The 19,157-nt window shown below is 45.2% G+C and overlaps 1 protein-coding gene across 1 annotated transcript; it reads left to right on the top strand.

Annotated features, from left to right (window-relative positions):
- The first annotated feature begins 858 nt into the window (after positions 1-858).
- On the top strand, positions 859-18,463 carry DCUN1D1 (defective in cullin neddylation 1 domain containing 1). Its single transcript, XM_048954483.1, has 7 exons — positions 859-1,611; positions 8,938-9,154; positions 10,282-10,450; positions 11,000-11,130; positions 13,583-13,665; positions 13,894-13,990; positions 15,430-18,463. Exons 1-7 carry the CDS (start codon positions 1,609-1,611, stop codon positions 15,507-15,509), a joined length of 780 nt encoding a protein of 259 aa, XP_048810440.1. The 5' UTR covers positions 859-1,608; the 3' UTR covers positions 15,510-18,463.
- The last annotated feature ends 694 nt before the right edge of the window (positions 18,464-19,157 follow it).

The raw sequence follows: 19,157 nt of genomic DNA, 5'->3' as shown, positions 1-19,157 counted from the left end.
TGTTGGATGGAGCTGTACTAAAGTAGAGTATGTAACAACCCTGGTTTAGACAACATATCCTGAATACATACAAATACTGCTTGTGGTGCCTCTTCTTTTACAAAGCATTGAAGTTTCAGAGGAAAAAAAGAAATGTATCATCTCCCCCAAAGGAAAAAAACAAACACAAAAAACAACCCCAGCCAGACACCAGGAGATCCTGCAACAATGAAAACCAGCAAGAGTAATAATAGATGCTCAAGAAAAACAAGGCAGTTAGAAATCCCATCTCTGTGTGGAGGAACCCACCGTAATCACAGCTCATCTCTCAAATTCCTGTTACACACTGCAGTAACTCTCCAGAAGATCTAACTTGTCTTCGGGTTGCAGGAGGGCTGTCACAGCATGTTACACAGCATGATGGCAGTTAGCTAACTCCTGAAATACCTTTGTTTCTCCAGCTGCAGTTGATGTGATCTTGACTGGGTGTGGTGACTTGTTTGTACTGGCCACTTTGTAGCCATTCTTGCTCTTAAAAATAAGTTCTTCAGAAGGATTTAAGATACCCAGGCAACTATTGTCTCTGTGGCTAGCTGAATTCACACAGTTCATATCTCTATTATCATTTCAATCCTTAGTTTTACCGTTTCAGACCATAGGATGTCCCAGGACAGGCCTGGTTCTCCAAATACTACTTTCGCTCCCCATTAATGAATGAAATACATGAAAAGTGATTTGCTGGACATGAAGCCTACAAGGAATAGAACAAGATTTCTTAGGGGGAAAAAAAAAAAACAACCAACCCAGCACTCCCTACCAATATATGGGATACTGAAACAAGCTGATTTAAGCCTTGCACCTGCTTTTGCTCCTACACCTGTGCTGCTGCAGAAGCAGCTGAGCCCTCACAGCCAGCACTGTGCAGCAGCATGCAGCAGCCCCAGCTTCTTGCAGAGGGCTCTTGCACGAGGAGAAGTGATGGATTACGGCCGTTCCTAACACCTGTGACACCGCTGCCCCGAGACGTCGCCTTCCCCACGTGCGGGTGATATCGCCGCCGCGCTTCTACCAACGAGAGCTCGTTGAAGGCGCCGCTCGCATTGGGCTGCGTTTCCTATCTCAGCTCTTCTTACATTTAAAGCGCACACGGTGAGGGCTACCGCGGGGCACGGCCACGAGCAGAAGAGGCGCCGACACCGGAGAGACATCGCGGCGTGCTTCAATTCTGCAGTTAAGCAAACCCGGAGCTTCCCCTCGGGAGAACGGCGGCGCGGACCGGGCAGCGCCGCGCGGGAAGCCCGGCCCTCCGCAGCCCCGGGGCTCTCTGCTCCCTTTTCCGCCATCCCCGGGGCGGCTCCCGCCTCTCGGCCGTCTGCGGAACCCCCCCTCCCCCTCTCCCCGGGCCGTCTCGGCTCTCCGCCCCGTCCCGGCATCCCCGAAGCGGCCCGGCCGCTTGCCGCAGCGCCGGCCCCGGGCACGGGGGATGCAGCGCACTGCGCATGAGCGCGAGGCGGCGGAAGGGCCCGCGAGGAGCCGGAGCCGCCGCCGCCGGAGGAAGACGTTGACCGCCGCCGCCGCCCTCAGCGCCCTCCCGAACGGCGAGGGAAGCAGCCCCGCACAGCCCTCACCATGGTGAGTGTCCTCCGAGCCCGCCTCTCGGCTTGGGGCCGGCGGACCGCGGCCGCGCCGCAGCGGTAGGGGCCGCCGGGGCCTGGTGGTGGCGGGCCGGCCGGCCGCCCGGGAGCTGCGCGGGGCCGGGCCGGGCCGCCCTCGGCGGGACCGCGCAGGGGAGGCGGGAGGCCGGTACTGGGGGGCGGCCCGCGAGGTCCTCCGGGTCTCGGCTCGACCCGGGGCGGCTCGCCCGCGCTTTTCGGGCCGGGTCCGGCGTCTTCCTGCGGGCGGAGGGCCGCGGGAATGCCGGGCGGCGGCTCGGGCCGGGCGCGGGGAGCGGAGCGGGCCGGGGGGGACGGGACGAGCGGGGCTCCGCCGGGAGCGGGGCGGCGAGAGGCGCGTGGCGCGGGGGGAGCGCGGCTGTGCCGAGCCGGGGCGCGTTGCGGACTTTGGGGCTGCCCGCTTTGTGCGGCTCCCGCTCGTGTGAGCGCCCCGAGCGAGCACCGACCTACCCCGCATTTTCTCCGCATTGTTTTTCTCCTGATAGCTCGGGGTTTGCTGCAGGCTCACGCGCGGACTGACTTTGTCCCTTCTGCTCTGGAGGGAAACCGCAGCGATTGGAACAAAAATCGTCTATTTGTTTGCTTAAAGCAGAGATGATGATGTTCCCTATCCCTAAGTAAGAAGGTCTGCGGGTCTGCATTGGTTCTCGCGTGCAGAGTAGTGCCCCAAGAGAAGACATTATGGCTGTGCTTTAAGGCCGTTTGTGTGTACAGAGGTTGTACGGCTTTAGCTGCTTCTGCACGGCTGGAGCACTGCAACTTACCTCCTTGTAGATATTGGAGCTGCGTTGTCTTAGGGAAGGGAGGGGAGAAGCTCTGGGCACACTTACTGGTACAAGGGCACCTGATGCTGCAATTTGTGTTTTCCTGTTTTAAAAGCAAATCAGAAAAAATGAAAAATAAAAGGGACACCGCTAGCTGTTGGAGTTCTCTTGGCATAAAAACTTGGTTGACCAGGATTTAAATTAGTGGTGTGGTACATAGACCTCTAATAAACTTGTCGCTGTGTTACCAGTATAACTTCTAATTGGAAGTTTTATCTAGATTTTTTTTTTTAAATGGGAACTTGGAACTGAAGTTTGGTTAAAGTTCAGTCTGTAAAGGTGTCCTGTGGTAGTTCTGCAGTTCCTGGGACTGTCTCAAATAACGCTTATCTGGTGATGTTACACTACTTTCATGAAGACTTTTTTTCCCCTAAAAATCTGCTAGAGCTGACGGCATTACCCAGTGTAGGCATGCAGAATGTATGCACAGGATTCCAGCTGCGTATTCATTTATTCTTGGTTGGCTGTGTGGTTAGAAATTGAACAATGCTGTTGTAAGTGGCAAAGTTACAGAAACATTATGGCAATATAATAACAGGCCTGTTCTGCTGAAGAACATATTTTCATGGGAAATAGTGAGAAGTTCTGTCTGTGTAGCCTTGGAAGTGCCTACTTGAAGCAGCAGCAGGAATACTCCCATCAGACATCCCCTGTCTGTTTGGTGTTGTTCTGCAGCGTGTAGCTGAGCACTACAGTTGTGGCCCCAAGCACAGCTGTTGGGCATTGCAAACAGGTACGCCCTGTGCTGTGCTTGCTGACTCCAGCCAGGTGAAAGGGTGACCTGCACACTGCAATGGGGTTAAATGACAGGCAGCAGCTTTTGTAAGTTGCAAATAGAGGTGCAGATTGAGTCTAGTGCCCAGGTGTAGGGCTCTGCACCTACACTTGGTAGCTACAGGAAAAGCAGGGAGACTTCTTCCCAGACATCTGAAACCTTTCCCAAAAGCACAAGGTGTAACATCCCAGTTTACCACCACTGTGCGCTGCTGCTCTGGCTTGTCTGTCCAGTGGCTCAGTGTAGTTTCTGGGGCTGGGCTGCTCATCCAACACGGCCCCCTCTGCAGCACAGCTCCCTGTGGCTTCTGCTCATCTGGCAGCACTGCCCTCCAGTGCTCCTGGCCCTGAGCCTTGCTGGTGTGCTGCAGCCACTGCTTTCAGGGCAGAAGTTTTGTGGCATTATGGTGTCTTTGTCCACTAGGTGGAAGAGAGCCCTCATGGCAGCCTGGTAGTTAACTTCAGAAGAGGTGTTCAGCTGTGTGGCAATCGGGTGTGCTGCCCCAGCTGTGGCTGTGAGCAATCTGCCTCCATGTAGTTTGAGCTGGGCACCACCTGTGGTGGCAGTGGTCTCCTTTTATTACTGCTTCAGCTCACGGGTCACAAGCAAAGAGCTGTAGATCAGGACAGGGCTGCTAGCAGCAAGTGCATCTGTTGTGCTCTCCATCTTCCTTAAGGAGAGCTGCTAACATTGCTATTCTGAATGTTTGAATGGGTTTAGAGCTGTGTATGACACACAAGGTAAGCACATCAGTGTCTGCATGTCTATCTGGAGGCAGGCACTAGCCTTAACTCTGTCTATAGTTTTTACAGTCTTTTGTACGGTCCAGTTTGCCCTCTCTGAAGAATAGTTCTGTGCTGATGAATACATAATTTGTTAAATACTTATTTTTCATTATGAACTTCAGGTGACAGGAAGTCAAAGCTCTTGTAATACGGAATTTTAAACATCTGACGTTGTCTCCTATAATGTTGTTGTACTTCATCACATTGCTATGCAGTGTCTAACTTGGTGAGCTGTTCAGCTGGGCTCTTTTTTATGGTATATATTCATGTCTGTAGCAGTTTGTTGGTATGAAACGTTGCCTTTTGGTTCTGTAGTGAAGCTCGTGGATTCTTGGCATTGTGTGTAGGACTGAGCAGCAGACAAGATGGTGCATGAGCTTGTTTCCTCTCCCAGCTCACGGAGATCCCTTTGAACTTAGGTGTAGGTTCTCTTCTAACGAGAGCCATGGAAATATTACAAGGGCATACGGACTGCTCTGAGAGCAAGGTGTGAAATTCATTACGTAGCTCTTGATATTTAACTCATGTTTTGTGGTACCAGTGCAATAGAAGGTATGAAAGTAGCTTCTAGTGGCTGAACAGAGCTTCTAACCTGGTCAGGGGTTAAGAATGCTGAACAGCTGACAGCTGTATTTTGTGCCTTTTTTTTTCTCTTCAGAATTGCATTGGAAAAGCCCTGATTTGGGGTGTTTCCTTTACCTTTAGGTTATCTGAGGGTAACAGAGCCCTGGGACAGGCTGCCCTGAGGTCTTCTCTGGAGGCATTCAAAACCTGCCTGGACGTGATCCTGTGTGACCTCATCCAGGTGTTTGTGCTCTGGCAGGGCAATTGAATGAGGGGATCTTCTGAGGTCCCTTCCAATCATTCTGCGATCATGAATTACCTTAAAGCACTACTGTAAGTGCTGTGTGCTTCTGGATAGCTCTGTGTTGCTCTTCTGTTTAATGCTTTCTGCCTGTGTGCAAGTTCTACAATTATTTTATCCACACAAAAGAAATTCAGAGGGTGTAAAATGCAACTTAATTGTGCTGCTTGTGATTTTCCCCCTGGGTTTGATATGCCGACAGGCCTTGTACGTGTTGGTTGCTTTTGTTCCACTGCAGGCAAGTGGATTCCACATCAGTGTGGAGATAGCAGCTTAAAGATCCGTGCTGGCCTTCTTTCCATGGCCTTTCTGTGGGAACATGCTGCTGTAGACAGTAAAATGTAATGGATGGCCACGTTTGTGCGTGTTAAGCAAAGTGTGGCTATTTGCTTTAATTGTTTATGTTGTTAACTTGGATTTAATGTGTTTTTGCAGTGTACGTATGTCATTGCAGTTGGTGGATTAAAGTGCAATTCAGTGTGTTCATAGTCTTGTGGCAGAAATAAGTTGTAATTAACCTTTGTTTCCTTATCAGACAAGCTAAAATACAGTTTTGCCTTGTAATCTTTAGCCTTGGATTTGCAGGCAGTAAACAGGTTATTTGCAGGCATCCCAGGTGTCCCTTTGATGGATTTAGCGCAGTGTGGAGTGATTCTGTGAGTCAGATGCAGGATGGAGGAATATTCCCTTGACCATTAATGTCATTAGTGCACCGAGACACACCAGAAGTGACAGCCCTGGCTGCAAGGCCTTGCATGCACTAACATGCTCTTCTCGGTGTGGACTGAGGTTGTTCACTGCTTGAGCCGACGTCGCTGGTGTCCTCTGAAAGTGCTCGGGTGCTTCCCACAGCCCAGCACAGTGCTGGGGTTGAAATGCAGTTAGGGGAGAAGCCTGGGCTTCGTGGAGATTGTTGCTATTTTAGACAAGGCTTTTACCTGTCACGTGCATGAGAACCTAACAGGCTTTTCTTTGAGTCCAGGCTGAAACAAAAGCGCAGATGTCGCGTCACTCACATTCCTGCAGCTCGGGAGAAGCAGTGAGGGGCAGGCACTGCCAGCAGCAGCTGGGGCGGGGGGCATGAGGCAGGCCTTGTTACTTATGGGGACTGAATGCTTTTCTGGGGTGTGGGGCAGGGACACCTCAGCCTGGCTGCGCACTGCTTGTCTGGCAGCCATGTGAAGCCTTTGAGCAAAGTCCAAGAAGAGCGATTTATGGGAATCCCAGGGCTCTGCGGGCCCAGTGCTGTGGGATGGGCTGGTGTTGTTTCCCAGGAGCCCTCATGGTGTGTGCTCTGTGTGCTCCAGCTGAGGTGTCTGCAAACAGAGTGCTGGAGACGAGGAAAGGAACCGTGTAATCAGGGCTGGCAGATCAGGGCTAGCATTTGATTTTGCCTGGAATGGGCAAACGGACTGCCCAGGATGGAGGGAGCTCGTGTCACAGTGACATCCTCGTTGTACAGAGCAGCATGGTACCACAAAGGTGTTGGCAGGCTGGCTAAGCTGAATCCTTCCTCCAGCCTTACCCCAAGGGGTGAGACTTAATAGGAAATGTATTGTGTTTGTTTTCTGTTGGCTTTTGCTTGCCTGTTTTAGCAAGAAACATATCTGTTAAGTGAAAACGTCTTCCCTTTTAATTGGTATTAAAGTTGAGATATCCTGAGTGCATTGCATTGCATTAGAGTATGAACAACTGCTGTGTGAGGTATTTGTTCCTGATGACTGCCAGAATGAGGGTTATCGGTGCCTGTGGCTTCTGTCCTGCTCATTTAACGCAGTCATACCGTCAGAACTCGGCTTCTGGAAATAGCCCTGAGAGGTGCAGGCGGCTGGAGACACATTCCCACCCAAAGTGTGGGGTTTTGGTGATGAAAGAAGAGCTGTAATGGGGTAATAAAAACTCAGCTGTAATTCCATCTCTTGGTGTCCTGCAGAAGGCTTCCAAGAGCTGTCCTGTCACTGGGATGTGAACATCTCACCCGTGCTGGTGGGCTGCTGGGGAAGCACTCAGCACATGGCAGGGGTTTGGGGGCTTCACCAAAAGTCAACGCCTGTTTGGCCTGTAAAAATAGCTATTCCAGAAAAAGAGCAACGTCTGCAAAGTGTGATTTATTGCATCTTAAAATATTAGGACATGCTGTGTGCTGTTGTGTTGTTAGCTGCTCGGTTCATTCCGTGTTCTTTTTAGAACAGCTCTGTGGTGTTACTGTCACTTAGGGAACCCCGGGCATGGGAAGATTTTGTGTATAAATAGGTTTCGGTCAGTACTGCAGAACAGGTTTGATCCAATCTCCCTTCTCATGTTGGCCTTTGTGGAGTGGTGTTTGTGCTGAGCTCTGGCAGAGCAACTCCAACCTTTCTGTTGTCCCTGGTTTATCCCTGCAGGAGCGGGGCAGAACAAAGCTTCTTTCTGCACGTGGTACAGAATAGTGGTGCTGTCTGTAGTAATGTCTGCATATCCAAAGGAAAAGAAAAGGGAAGAAAGCTAGTGATTAAAGGCATCAGCTTTCTCAAAAGAAAGGAAGCCAGTAGTGCAGGGCTGCAGCAGGCTGGCTGTGTGGAGCTCATGTGGGGAAGCTGCTAATTGGTACAGGCAGCGGCCGTGAGATGGTTTTATCTTCATTTGGGATTGTATTCATGGTTCATTTTCACCTGCCTGAATTTTAAATACTGCGACTAAGGATTCATTCATCGTGCCCAAAAGTCATCGTGTGGGGCTCATCAGCAGCGTTGTGTTGGTCGTGCAGTTTGGGCTGTGGACTAGGGGGTGCTGTGAGGTCAGTGCTGTGCCTGAGGATCTGAGCTCCAGCCACAGCGTGTGCCCAAAGGGCTGCGTGGAAACTGACAGAAAGAAGCACTGCGGTGTCACAAGGAGTGCAGTCTGACGGTGTGTTGCAGTGTGCAGAACATGGGCTGGAGCTTCAGACAAGTGTTGTAGGCACAGGGATGCTTTGATTTGGGAACAGATTTCTTGTGTTTTCTAGTGTGTTTTTTTTTTTTTTTTTTTAGGAGACCCTATTAGTCTTTTTAGCATATTGTGTGGGCATTTATTTATTAGAAAAGGTGTTTTTGGCAATAGTTTTACTCTAAAGCTGATGCCTTAACTAATGAATAGCATCACTGCTATTCACTGTCATCAGGCAGAAAACACTTGATTGTGAGCTTCTCATCTATGCTCTCAAGCTGGAGTTCATGTCTTCCAATGGTGGTGTGATTGGGGGCTGATGGCTCTTTGAGCTCCAGCTCTCTCTTCTCCTGAAGCACTCCTGCTGTGGCTGAGAGTTCATAGCTTCTGGGGTGCAGTTTTTCCCTCTTTTTTAACCTTTGCTCTTGAGAAGAAGTCTTGCATTGGGGAATTACAATAATGAAAGGAAGATATAAATCTGCACAGAGCATAAGGTGATCTGTGTGTGTGTGCAGAGTAGGACGTGCAGTCCTGGCTTGAGAAGTCAAACCTTGCTCATTAGGGGTCTTTCTGCTTTGAATGTGTTGTGAACTTCAGGACTGAAATTGGCTTTAGTGCAAGAGCTGCAAGGTTGCTTTCTCACCATCAGCCCTTGGCTTTGTTTAACTCCCCTCTTGGAAATACTGTGTGTATTTATATGAATTGGTTTAAACAGAAACGTGTCCCTGCTTACAGCTGGATGGGAGTTTGCTGTGCCCTGGTGTGCAGAAGAACACCCATCTTTAACTTCTTTCATTTCTTTGCCAGTATGGTTTCTATAATGCTTAAACACAGATGTGTTCCAATGTAAATTACCTAGAAGACAGGTAAGTCTGAATGTATGCTGTTAAAAATATGCTTTGGTGCCCTGAACTATTGTACACACTGCAGTAAGAGCGCAGCCCTGCTGCTGATCCAGCGCATCCTTCAGTCTGACTGTACCGGGATGCTTAGCAAACTGGTCACATGCGAAATGAAATCTCTCAGTCAGTCAGTCTCACTGCCGGGCAAAATTCTGATGGGCAGTGAATGAATGGTACTGATGTTCTCCTGTTCAAACATTTCTAGCTTCTGTGTTGTCTCTTTTTGCTAGAACAAGTTGAAATCATCGCAGAAGGATAAAGTGCGTCAGTTCATGGTCTTCACACAATCGAGTGAAAAGACAGCAGTGAGTTGTCTGTCCCAGAATGACTGGAAGCTGGACGTTGCAACAGACAACTTCTTCCAAAATCCTGAACTTTATATACGAGAGAGTGTTAAAGGATCATTGGACAGAAAGAAGTTAGAACAACTATATAACAGATACAAAGGTGAGTGCCTCATTCCTCACTGTGTGTTATTAATTGTGGTGTGTAAGCTGGAAGGGAAGTACGTGTGGTTCCTGCTTTGCAAAGATGACATGAATTTGCTTTATGTACCCTAAATGTATATCCATGTGTACAAGGAGAGCATCTGGAACTGTGTGTTCAGTGAGTACCTGCAATGGTTAACGTGGATTTACTCCTTCTGGGGACACGTATTGCTCGGGTCTCATTCCTGGCATAGAGAAAGGCTGCGTACCAATGACCACTGACAGATTCTACCTTTACATTTTATCAGCTTTTGACTTCTATCAGTGTTACAAACAGAGCAGAAAATAGTGTGGTTTTTTTTTTTTTTAAATGTTATACAGGCAGTGTTCAGCTGGTAGTATCCCACCAAAATATTAAGGTGAATTCAAAACAGTGGAACACTTAGGGGAGCTATAACTGACTGCTGCTACATTTTCTGTCAGTTTTCGTGTGTGTGCATAATCCAAACACCTCAATTTCCCTCAAGTCTTTGTCAGCTTGCATCAGTAGATTTTTGTTAGTGCACTTGAAATGTGAGCATCTCACCTCCAGACCAGATGTTGAGTCCTTTGTGGACAGAGGAGTGTGCGTGGCTGACCTGCAGTCATAACGGGGCAGTGTGACTCTCCTCTTGGAGGTTACCTTGGCCAATCTCATGCATGGTGGTGATGCCAGAGGATGCATAATGCTTGGTACAGTATGGGGAGGTTTGGTAATTGTTTCAGCACAGCTTATGAATGGGCGCTGCAGAATTGGTTATGATAGTTCCCAAAGACACCAATGATTGAGGCACTGGTGGGGAAGGACTGCTGTTGTCTCTCTGGGATGAGTCAGTGTCATCTGCAGAAACCAAATGTATGTGGTGCTTTTGTCTCTCAATAAAATCAAATGAGCTTCGTTGTATGGGAAGCTCTATTGTTGAAACTTCCTCAAATGTTAAGGCTTCAGTGTTGAAAATAAGAAACTAACCTTGCTTTTAAAATGTTTGCTTCTAAGAGCGTATCTTGGCAACCTTGAAAATGTTTGCTCTTCTTAGACCCTTGTTGAATAAATGAACTATTTCAAAAGTCTCTGTATTTTCTGACACTTATTTCTATATCCTGAAGATCCTCAAGATGAAAATAAAATTGGTATAGATGGTATACAGCAGTTTTGTGATGATCTAGCCCTTGACCCAGCCAGCATTACTGTACTCATCATTGCATGGAAGTTCCGAGCTGCAACGCAGTGTGAATTTTCAAAGCTGGAATTCATGGATGGAATGACTGAGCTAGGGTAAGTGTGCAGTGTTGGGTGCTGAGTGTGACCCAGGGCCAACACTGGATGGCACAGTCCTCTTCTGAAGCATTCGGAGTCACGTTGTCCTCTTTGACTTCAGGGGTTTTCAGAGTCTGGCATCACTTGTCTGCCTCTGTAGAAATGCATCTGGTGTCTGAGCACTGGCAGCTTAGTGACCACGAGAGGAAGGGGGCATTAATGAGTGCTCCTTGCCTTGGTTGTGTGATGGGCTGCCACAGTTATTTACATAGGGAAAGCAAGGGCATTGGCCAGCAGTGCAGCATACCTGAGTTTTCTCTGCATGATGTGAATGCAGTAATCTTTATCACATCTTGTGGATTATCATGTGCAGTGGGCAGTGTGAAGAAGTAACAACAAAGGAATGAAATAGTGCTCTAATCACAGACCAGTGATTACATAAATCAGGCTGCTTGATTTTTGTTTTGATAACTGTATTCCACAGTGATGTTATAAAAGACTCTTAACATTGTATCTCTTATGTTATAGCAAAATCAATAATACACAAGTGTGCTTTTTAAAATGCAGGTGTGACAGCATAGAAAAACTAAAGGCTCAGATTCCTAAAATGGAACAAGAGTTAAAAGAGCCGGGAAGATTTAAGGATTTTTATCAGTTTACTTTCAACTTTGCAAAGAATCCAGGACAGAAAGGTTTAGGTATGTATTCTTAATCATAAATGTTTGTGCATGGAATGTGGGATGACTGATGAAAGCAGTGCTGTGATTCAGTGAGGCTGAATGCTAACCACCTTTGGGATGAAGTGCAGCTCATTATGTGAAAGATGGATGTCAGTGTCAGATCTTTGAGCTGGTAGAAATATCTGCATAATTAATATAGACTACAAAATTATACGAGAGGGTTTATTCTCTCATGGAGTATGTGGAATTCTCAGCACAAAGGAGTGTGATCTCACATTAAAGTCATAATTACATTCATTTAGATTTTGCAGCACTAAACAAAGTAATTCAGTTTTCACTTATAGAGTAAACTTAACCTGTAAAACTGATTTCCATATAAATGCACTTGTGTGGAGTCTCCTGTGATGCCAAAATGCATGCAAATATCTTTGCAAAGTAGAATTTGCATAGTGCAAGTAGATCTCTGCATCCTGGGCTTGGTGCCTTTGGTGCTGCTGTGCCCTTGGTGCTGCCCTACCACCTTTCCTCCGTTCAATGAATGAACTGACCAGGCAGCGTTGTTTTTCTCATTACATAAGAGGTGAAGTAGAAAGATTGCTTAGTAAAAGTCGTTTGGGGGGAAAAAGCCCAACACTGACCTGAGTAAATGAGCAGACTGCAAATCTGTCTCCTCCAAACTGCAAAAAGAAAGGGACAAAATTATCTTTCCAGCAGTAATGTTAACCAACCAGAATGCACGTCTGTGTACGTGCGGAGGTGTTGGCTATAACCAGTATTTCTGGGCTCTGTGGCCATCAACTTCTTACCTGAAGTGTTGTACTGTTGAGAGGAAATACAGTACTGAGAGCCCAGCAGGTTCTTCCTTAGCAGTAAATGTGTTTTTGTCTGTAATGAAAGATGTCCCTGACCAGCCTGCTTTAACTGAAGGCTAAATTGCTTGGTTTTGTAGTCAAATCTGCTAAAGGCAGACATTCCTCGCCTCATGTGCTGTCACTCTCGGGTAGAATGTATTCAGTGACTGTTTGGACTACTGCTTAATTTGTATCTGCTCCTTGAGCCCCATGGCTGAAGCCTTTAGTGTGGGATCATACCCCATGCAGCTGATGGAAAATGCTCGGCAGATTTTATTCATTACTTTGGTCAGAAAGCTTTATAATGTGGTTATACATTAACTTTTAACGCATAAACTCTTAATATCAAAGATGTGAGCAGTTCAGGAGCTCTCCCAGACACCTTCTGTTTGCCCTCCAGCAGTGCAGAGTTCATTCTCTGTTTTGCTTGCTGTTGCTTTTAGCTCTGAGGTCCGCCTCCCTGTTTGTGTGTTTGGTTGTGAAGCAGTTGGGGGTCGGGAGAGAAGGAGGTGGTTTTTGTTTTGCTTCTGGATTGAGCTGTGGCTTATTGCTTTGTCCGGAGGTGCAGCTGCTCATGTGCCTCTTCTCTCCTCTCCCACAAGAGGACTGTTTATGTTAGAAGAGATAAGATGTGCTGCAAAAGGCTCTAAGAGCCCCTGTGACAGGCAGGGTCTCTTAGGCAGCATTCTGTAGTTATTTTAATAACCACATGGATACTGAATGCAGTTAAGATCAGCATTTTGTTACACACTGCAGATATCCTTATTAATTCCTGGTAGAGGAGATCGCGGTAGGTAGCATTGCGGAGCTGTCACGCTTCTTATTTAAGCAACTAACTCATCACTGTGTGTCTAACAAACAGGGCAGTGTGTCAGTTTGGCCTTCTGCAAATCCCAGCGAGGCTGCCCAGCCCTGCCAGGTGCAGCAGCGCGTCTCAGTGCTGTGCGCTCACAGCGCCCACTGCTGGCAGCAGCGTGCAGTTGCCCGGTAGGCAGCGCGTTGTTGCTGTTCCTGAATGCTTGTCGGCTTTCTCAGTCGCTCTGAGAAACAGATTCAAAACCAGTGAGAACTTCAGAGGATGCTGAAATGCACAAATTGAGACTTTGATACTCAAACAGTTTTTCAAAGAGAAATCTGACTGCAGAAACGAGCACTCAATAAAACCATGTTACAGAGCCAGCACCGCTAACGGTGACGCTCTGAAAATGAAACCATGAAAAGGCAATTGAACATGGATTGTATTTATATGTAAGTAAAACAAACCCACTCATGCTCTGAAATACTGCATGTATTTAATTTCTGAGACAGATATTTCACCGAATTGTCCCTAAGGTACAGCCAGGCAGCAAAAAGCGTTTGAAATAGCCTTGTGTTCTGGATGTGTTAAACACAAATGTGGGCAGTTTTCAGTCCTATGTTGGAGTGGCAGCATTGAAATCTGTACCGTATTTGTATGACAATTCCATGTATGGCTCTCTTCCATAGAAGATCCATGGGTATGTTTGCATTAGATTCATCTTTGAACCTTCATGACTGTGCAGTTCATCTTAGTTGAGATGCCTGTTGAGGTGATGTATTGAAGTGCATATGTCTAAGAGTAATATATTTTAATATTACAGATTTAGAAATGGCCATTGCCTACTGGAATTTAGTACTTAATGGAAGATTTAAATTTCTAGACTTGTGGAACAAATTTTTGTTGGTAAGTTTAAACCTTTACAAAAACTGGACTGCAGTAATTTCCAAACCTGGAAGATAAATGTGTTTCTGTTGTTGATGCAATGGGCTGTTCTGACACAGACCCCAGCTACTGCGCTTCATAGTGCATGCAGGGGAGTTATGTTCTGGGAGAGTAAAAAAGGTTCTGTGTACAGATTTTTAATGTGTTTTTTTTTGTGTGTGTGTGTAAATTTTCCATCCCTACAAACAGGAGCATCATAAAAGATCAATACCTAAGGATACCTGGAACCTCCTTCTAGACTTTAGTACAATGATAGCAGATGATATGTCAAACTACGATGAGGAAGGTAACAATTTCTATTTTCTTTCATTAACTTCTGTCTTACGTTACACTTATTTCTGTGTCTGCTTTGACACAGCTGTCTAACAGCAGCAGAATTAGAAGATCACTGGTGATCTAAAGTCCAGTTAGAGCTGCCTAATGCATGTTGTTATCATCTGTTTACTGCAGCTTCAAAAAAAGAAATGCTGATGTTTTCTTAAACTTGGTTTATGTTTTCCTTCTTAGCTCAGATGTTCATTTGCTCTCGGACAGCCCTTCATCTGTCCATTTTAAAACATGGGTTCTCTGCCAGTGCATTTTTTGGCCTCTTCAACCAAGTAACGGATTGGGTGGGCTGTGCATTTCCTTGTAGATAATGCATTTCTTAGCCTAGAGTACATTCAAAGTTTGATTATTTTGGTTTGCGTCAAGATCACACATAATAATGTGAAGCTGGCTGCAATGCAGCAGTCACTGAACAGAAGTTATTCCTGCACCATGTGTTTCTTGTAAACTTTTGTATTGATCTTTCCTCTTTCAATCCATCTGCAGCCAAAAATTGCTAATTACCATCAGTCCTTGGTGGCAGATCAGTCACTGAGTGGAGGAAACTGAACTTCTTGTACTTTCAGAGCAGTGGGGAGCGAACTTCTACAACTTAAATAACTTTGGACACTTCTCATTCCCTTTTCATTAAGCAAACTGGCTGCTGCCAACCATAAGTCAGTGTGGTTTTGGAAAGCTAAAGGCAGAAAAACATGTTCTAGTTATTTGGGGTAAAAATATTTCCAGGGCGGGAGCTCAAGCACCCACCTTTGCTTTAACCTTTATGGGACTGTGGTGCACAGGAGTGGTGGTGGCAGCTCTTTAGACATCACTACCTGTAACATGCTAGATGTTGATGAGCATTTTAACTACCTCATGATAAGGAGTATGGAAATGTAGTGCCATGGCAGTGTAATACCAGTTTCTAGGCCATCGCAGTGCGTTTTGTTGGCTTTGGATATGGCCCCATGCGCTGATTCTAACAGGTGTGCTTTTCATTCCTGCAAAATCACAGGTGAGCTGCATGTGCTGGCTGCAGCTTACAGCATGGGCTGCCCCATACAGTGCCCAGGGGTTTGCAAGCAGCTCCTGCCACCCTGGATCATCACGTTGGAGTTACTGTCCCAACAACAGACAGTTTTAAGCTGGAACTTTTAGTTTGCCCAGGAGGATGAAGGCAGTTATCACTCTTGAGGGGGATTTCTATCAGCAGGGTCTAAGGAAGACAGAAATCTGTAACCAGCGTTTACATTTCAAGCAAGGAAGCCAAATAATATTTTTTTTTTTGCTTGAAACTATTTAAGATCGGAATGTAAATAAATTCTTCAGATCCAAAGCTTTAAAAGAAAGAAAGCCTGTGTCAAACTGATTTCTTATGCTTTGGTCCTCCTTTTTTCTTCTTCTTTTTTTTTCTTTTAGGGGCATGGCCAGTTCTTATTGATGACTTTGTGGAATTTGCACGCCCTCAAATTGCTGGGACAAAAAGTACAACAGTGTAGCACTAAAGGACCCTTATAGAGTGTACATAGTCTGTACAAATACCTGAAATGGAAAATTGCACAGTCAATTTCTGCTGGCTGGACTGAACTGAAGATCAATCCTCACAGTGTGGCTGAGGGTTGAGACAAACCTTTAAGGATACATCATGGACCATATCGTAATTCATCCTTCTACTGGTGGTTTGGGCTTTTCTTCTAGTCTGGACCACTGCTGCCCGTTAAAATTCCAACATTGTGGATTTCATCATGGATGATGATTTTTTTTTCTGGACTGCCCAAGTTTCAGCTCCCATAAGTCCGAGCAGCTTTATAATGATTTTGAGGTTTCTGGTTTTGCATAAAGCACAATGCTGGTCATCACCACACGACTGTTGTATGGCATCTGAATTATACAGCTCAACATCAGAAGAGTTTCTAAAGGAATCCTTAAATATACACTTGGGGCTAGTTGCAAAGACAGTCTTGATAGCACTTCCTTTAAGAGTGATATATTTAAGTGTACTGGGTCTGATTTTGCTTTTTTAATTAAATTTTTTTTTTTCCCTTTTCTGGAAAACTGCAGGTATCGTCTAAGTGAGTGTGAGCGTCTGGTAATAAGAGTTACAAAAGAACCAGGAAAGCTTCAGGTTGTTGATACTGGGCTGTCTGGGTGCCTGTCTGCATTACTTGATTGTACATCAGCTGCCCCTGAGAACAGTTGAAGTATGACACAACTCCTGTGTGCTTACAGCAGCTGTGCTGGGTGTTACAGACGGCCTTTGGTGAGATGAGCTGTGTGTGTAAGGGTAGATTCTAAGATTCTTTAGGTTGTCATCTAAGGAAATGGATTTTGTTGCAGCTCTGAAATGCTTCTGTCACACAAAAGCTTTCTCATTGCTGAGGAAATCTAAAACTTGAATATGCTGAATTTGTGTCTTAACGTTTGCAGCACAACACAGTATTTCAAATTCAGGCATGGAGCTTTCATGCTTGAGGTGTGAGGAAGCAAACGGCCCTGTTATAATGAGAAGATGGTGAGTTTGATATGAAACCTGGTTTTGAAACCATTACTCTGAGAAGCAAGTTGAATCTTCATCATGTAGAGGTACTGCCGCTATGGATGACGCCGATTTTTAATTATTTTGTTGAGCTTTCCTTAAACGGACATTTCACTGTGGTTGCCAAATATAGAAATGAAGTGTAAAGCATGTCCAGACACAGATCAGATATAAACTACTACACTGGCTTTGTTTCCTTAAGTTATTTTGTTGGTTCATCACTACTTCTCGTTGTCTTACTGCGTTTAATTAAACCAAGTTCCTTTTGTTCAGAACAGGTGTTATCGGATGCAATCCTTTATTTGTAACGTTACAAGAGAGCTCATGCCCTGCTGTTGTGCTAAACATGATCTACTGCCGAGTTGTTACTGGGGAAGAGATGTTCTCTTGAGATCAGTTCTGCTCTGTAAAAGCGAGGTGGAAAATACAAAGCTCCAGGAAAGCAGAAGCCTTAGTTGCCATTAAGGTCAGAGGTGAGAGTCCATGTGCTGAGCAGTCCCACGGTAAGGCCGCACTTCTGAAATAGTAACTGGTACTTGCAGTAAGCAGCAGAACACTTGTGTGCGGATGCTAAAAGTATTTTAGGGGGAAAAAAAAAAAGAAGAGAGGGAAAAAAAGACTGTAAGATTGCTGAAAATGTTTGTGTTCTGTGAGGTTTGACCACAAGGCTCGCTCCCCTCCTCGCAGTGCCCTTTGCAAACCCATCTGTGCATTTATTTCCAGAATCCGGTTCCGCAGAACCATTGCAGACTTTCTCCAGCTACTGGAATTGGCTATGCCAAAAAATGTGTGTTTTGCTGCTTTCACTATTTCCTTTTTAAATTTTGTGTAAATATAAACGGGGGACTTGAGATTAGGGGCGGGGTGTGTGTGGAAAAAGCTCTACAAGGTATCTATGCGTGCTGTTTTCTGTCTTGAGGGTTCTGGTACAGTTTGAGGTTGATTTGTTCGTATGCTGTGTCTGGGATGAGAACCAACTGTTTTTGTCCCAGGACAGACTTGTCCCTCAAAAGAAGTCTGACGTGGGGTAGTGGCATAATGCCGTGCTGTTTTAAAGAATATTCCTTTTGAATGCAAAATCTTTTCAACAAAATAGTGTTGTCATCAGTTTGGTACTATGTGCTTATAATTACTGTGTAATTATAAAGAAATGCATAAAACTTTGAGTAATTATGTTGCAGAAAAAGGTTATTTGTGCTATGATGGCATCTTAAAGAGTTTTTCAAAAAACACTGATTTAACAGGGTGTTGTTCTAAGGACAGAATGCCTGGTGAGAGAATATTTTGTACTGAAAAGTGCTCAGATATGGCCATGTGGTTTTTTTGTTCCTTTAGTTCTGTTTTTTTTAAGAATGCAGACAGTTGCTTCCTTGGATTGCTTTAATTCTTAACTAATGTCCTCAATCTGATCATCTCCCCTTAATGGATCAATTTAATTTTGCCAAATGTGAGGAGAAAAAAAAAAAAAGGTAAACATCTCGTTTATAATCTGTTTTTATACATTAAATATGTACAAAATTAGAAGTGCCCTGATATAAAACACTCATGTCAAGATTATATTTAGTAAGAAACCATCATTTACATATCTCTGTAAGTTCAAATGTAACTTCTTAAATCCCTCGCATTCCCAACAGAGGCAATAAAGCTCCAATGAAATTGCCATGACTAAGTCTTCTCATGCATTGTTTCAGTGTATTATTTGTAAGACCTTTCTAGACTGTTTTTTTTTAACCACAAATAAGAGTGGAATATTGGTCCTTTGCATAAAACACACACTTGAGGGCGGGTAAGTCTTTTTTGGGGGAAAGTATCTATGAACTGATGCAGTCTTGCCTACTGCTTATGCTGAATGTTTACAGGTACAGAATGGAGCTGACCTTACCCAGCTGTGCTGCATTACCATTACCTACCATGCAGTGGAAGACACCACACACAGTGCATTTGTTTAAAGTGACTTTTTTTTATTGAACAACCTGTTAATGCATAACTTATGAATTGCTTCAGAACTGTTTTACAATGAACTCCTTGCAGAGAACTCCTTATTTAAGAAAGATATAATTTTTTAAGAACGCATTTAATAAACTTTTGTCATTCACACTTATTTGAAATAACAGTGCCAGACGTCTCTGTAGATTTTATTTGTGTGTGGTAATGCTGCCTGTATTTGGTTTTTAAGTCCTCTGCTCTTAGAGAGCTCAGACAGCCCAGTACATAGTTGATGAAATTGTAATCTTAGGGCTAAGGAAGAGGCTTTTGCTTTGCAGTACTGAGCTGAATGATTGAGAACCAGCAGGTGAGAGCAGCTAAGGAGTTGGGCTCTGCAGTCAGAATGGCCGAAGGGTGGACATACGAACAGGTACTTGTTAACTGGTAGCTTCTGATGTTCTGCCAACTATTTTTGTCCTCCAATAACCTCATACTAGTTATTTCAGTTCTCCTTGTAGATAACAAAATAAACTGGTACTTTGTGTTTCCCTTTTAAGCTTAATTCTAATGTCTTCGTTGTATGACGTGTCAAGCCTTTCTCCCAAAGCATTCAAGGGCAGAAGGCAAAATATTGAACAGGGGCACTGTTAAAGAAACCAAAGCTGAGGAAAGGGAGGTGGAAGGA

Source organism: Lagopus muta, chromosome 9 (assembly GCF_023343835.1).
Source record: "Lagopus muta isolate bLagMut1 chromosome 9, bLagMut1 primary, whole genome shotgun sequence".
Taxonomy (NCBI): Eukaryota; Metazoa; Chordata; class Aves; order Galliformes; family Phasianidae; genus Lagopus; species Lagopus muta.
Note: the sequence above shows the minus strand (reverse complement) of the source record. Positions and strands in the feature narration are given on the sequence as shown.

Coding starts and splice junctions, on each gene's coding strand:
- DCUN1D1 (XM_048954483.1), top strand. Junction 10,451..10,999: donor GATGGAATGACTGAGCTAGG/GTAAGTGTGCAG, acceptor TTTAAAATGCAG/GTGTGACAGCATAGAAAAAC. Junction 13,666..13,893: donor TGTGGAACAAATTTTTGTTG/GTAAGTTTAAAC, acceptor CCCTACAAACAG/GAGCATCATAAAAGATCAAT.